Source organism: Lolium perenne, chromosome 4, assembly GCF_019359855.2.
Source record: "Lolium perenne isolate Kyuss_39 chromosome 4, Kyuss_2.0, whole genome shotgun sequence".
Taxonomy (NCBI): Eukaryota; Viridiplantae; Streptophyta; class Magnoliopsida; order Poales; family Poaceae; genus Lolium; species Lolium perenne.
Window position 1 is genome coordinate 27,888,075 of NC_067247.2, and position 2,313 is coordinate 27,890,387.

At 45.5% G+C, this 2,313-nt stretch overlaps 1 protein-coding gene across 1 annotated transcript; it reads left to right on the forward strand.

Moving 5' to 3' along the window:
• Nucleotides 1–1,539: 1,539 nt before the first annotated feature.
• On the forward strand, nucleotides 1,540–1,982 carry LOC127292004 (uncharacterized). Its single transcript, XM_051321348.2, has one exon. The coding sequence runs from the start codon at nucleotides 1,563–1,565 to the stop codon at nucleotides 1,833–1,835; it is 273 nt and encodes a 90-aa protein (XP_051177308.1). The 5' UTR covers nucleotides 1,540–1,562; the 3' UTR covers nucleotides 1,836–1,982.
• The last annotated feature ends 331 nt before the right edge of the window (nucleotides 1,983–2,313 follow it).

A 2,313-nucleotide genomic window follows, 5' to 3' on the forward strand; every position in this document is an offset into this window, starting at 1 on the left:
CAACGCCGTCTCCTCCATGACACCGTCGGCCGGACCTCCATCTAATCCTACGCTATGTACATGCCGGTATCCGCCGATTCCCCACACTCCCGTCGCCGGAGCGACCGTCGGAGAGGAAGGAATCAACGAATCCGTGGCCTGCGAGGTGGATTGACGAAGAAGTTTCAAGAAATCGCCTCCCCTACTATAGACGCGAGAGGAAACGGTTCAAGGTCCGTCTCTCTTAGCTCACAATAGATCAAAGTTGTAGATAAAAACTGTCAAGTTTCTGATTTTATAAGGAGTAAACAAAGTTGGTAACGGGCAATAGAGTGAAAGTGCACTTCCACCAAAATTTTGCTCAATCTAGAGTGAAAGTGCACTTCCTCCAAAAATTTGCACAAACAATCTTCAGAAAAAAAAGAAAAATACTTTGAGAAAATTGTCCATCTCGGTACGCTTTTTTTTTACTACCGGAACCAATCCCTTTCCCAGAAGTAGACTCCGTGTTGTACCTTTTCTCTTCTTCTCCTGAATTTTGAATTTTTTTTAAAGAAACATTTTTTAGGGACAAAACTAAACTAAACCAACTGACTTGCACTGCAGGCTGCAGCTGACCCGATCTCACATTCTCACGGGACCACGGGCCGACCCAATTCTAAAAATCTGTCCTGTAGTCCACCGCCGCCTTGCCCTACAGCTGCCGCGCCGCCTTACCTCACAAGTCACAACTCCACCGACCACTCAGGCACTCACGCGCGTGGCCGCTATCGCCGTTCCCGTTCTTCCTCATCGGAGAATCGCGTTTTTGCAGTCTCCATCCTGCTACGCAGTCTTCGCGGTTGGATTTTCAGGTACGATGTTGTTTCCATCCAGCGGTTAGCTGAAGCCAGCGATTAGGCAAATCTGTTCGTGTACTGCGATTCCAATTTGCTTGGCCGAAGTTACTCTGTAGATCGGAAACATGTGTACACAGGGAATGCTGTTGGTTCATTCATATTGGTCATGTAAAATGTACTGTTTTGTGTATCTTGGATGTGCAAATCTTAGAACTCTGTCTTTACTGTGATTAGAGACAAGGAAATTTTCAGAATAATAGCCAGAGGGAGGGTGTATGTCTGATCCACCCAAGTTGCAGGCTTATGCTGGGAGTTTTCAACTAGAGTACTCTTCCGACTAATATTAGGATCTTACCAAGTCTGAAGTATATTTGCCCCAGGCTAGCGTTTTCTTGTTTCATGCAATTGATGTCTGTTGCAATAAAACATATTACACACTATGTATTGTATTACTGCTACAATGAATTGTTGATTTCCTACCTGTGTTGTTTACTGGGACGACAGTAAGGTTGGGGAAAAGCATAACTACCTGCTACTCCATGATTTCTGTTCGTTTTATAATGTGCAGCTAATTATCTTCAATGGGTGGTCTGATGCAGTTTTTCTCCTATCATACATAAATTGCACTATCTCTATCCGATCCTTGTTTGGAAAGCAATCTCATTACTTCATTTTAATCAAGTAGGACTGAAAAAGAGGCTGCCAAGGCACACCATAATTCAAGCCTTCAGACGAAAGGTGGCCATGGCGGCGGCAGCTCCATCCAGAGCGGAGGTGTTATCCCTCTTCCGGGCCTTCCTTCGCACGTCGAGGAAGTTCTCTGATTATAACATCCGTGGGTACACGCGTCGCCTTGCGGCAGACGCCTTCCGCGAAAACCGCTCCCTCGCTGACATGCCGGCCGCGGCGACGGCTTTCGCGGACATGAAGCAACAACTGGAGGTGTGGAAGCGGCAGGCGCTGGTGTACTCCTTGTACGCACCCAAGATCAAAAGTGTCGTCGAGATGAAGGTTTAGTGACTGACACGAGAGAATGGTTCTACATCACCTATCTCCTCCATTTCCCCATTCCAGCATGTGCACTGTTGTTTTTGGAATTCTGCTGTTATCATGTTCGCTGGATGATTGCCATGATATGGCTTCTTTTATTCAATACAATGGAAAATTTGCAACCATGATATTATACATTTCACATACCAATTTCTACAAGTAAAACTATCTAAATGCGGCTTAGGATTATCGAATATTCTTGCCCTATCACTATCGTACACCCCACTTACATTTGCTCAGTGCTGCATAATTGTGGTGCTTGACCAAAGTGTGAGATATCTAATGGTGTATTGAAGTCAATTATGTGACTCATATTGTTTGCTAATCAGCGTGCAGTGCGGCTGTCCCCCCGAGCTGAATGTTGGATGGTGCCCTTTGCGGGGGCTTTTTCTTTCCTTATGATGATCTTTTGATGGCACCTTCACCGTTTCTTGTTTCCCCTGCA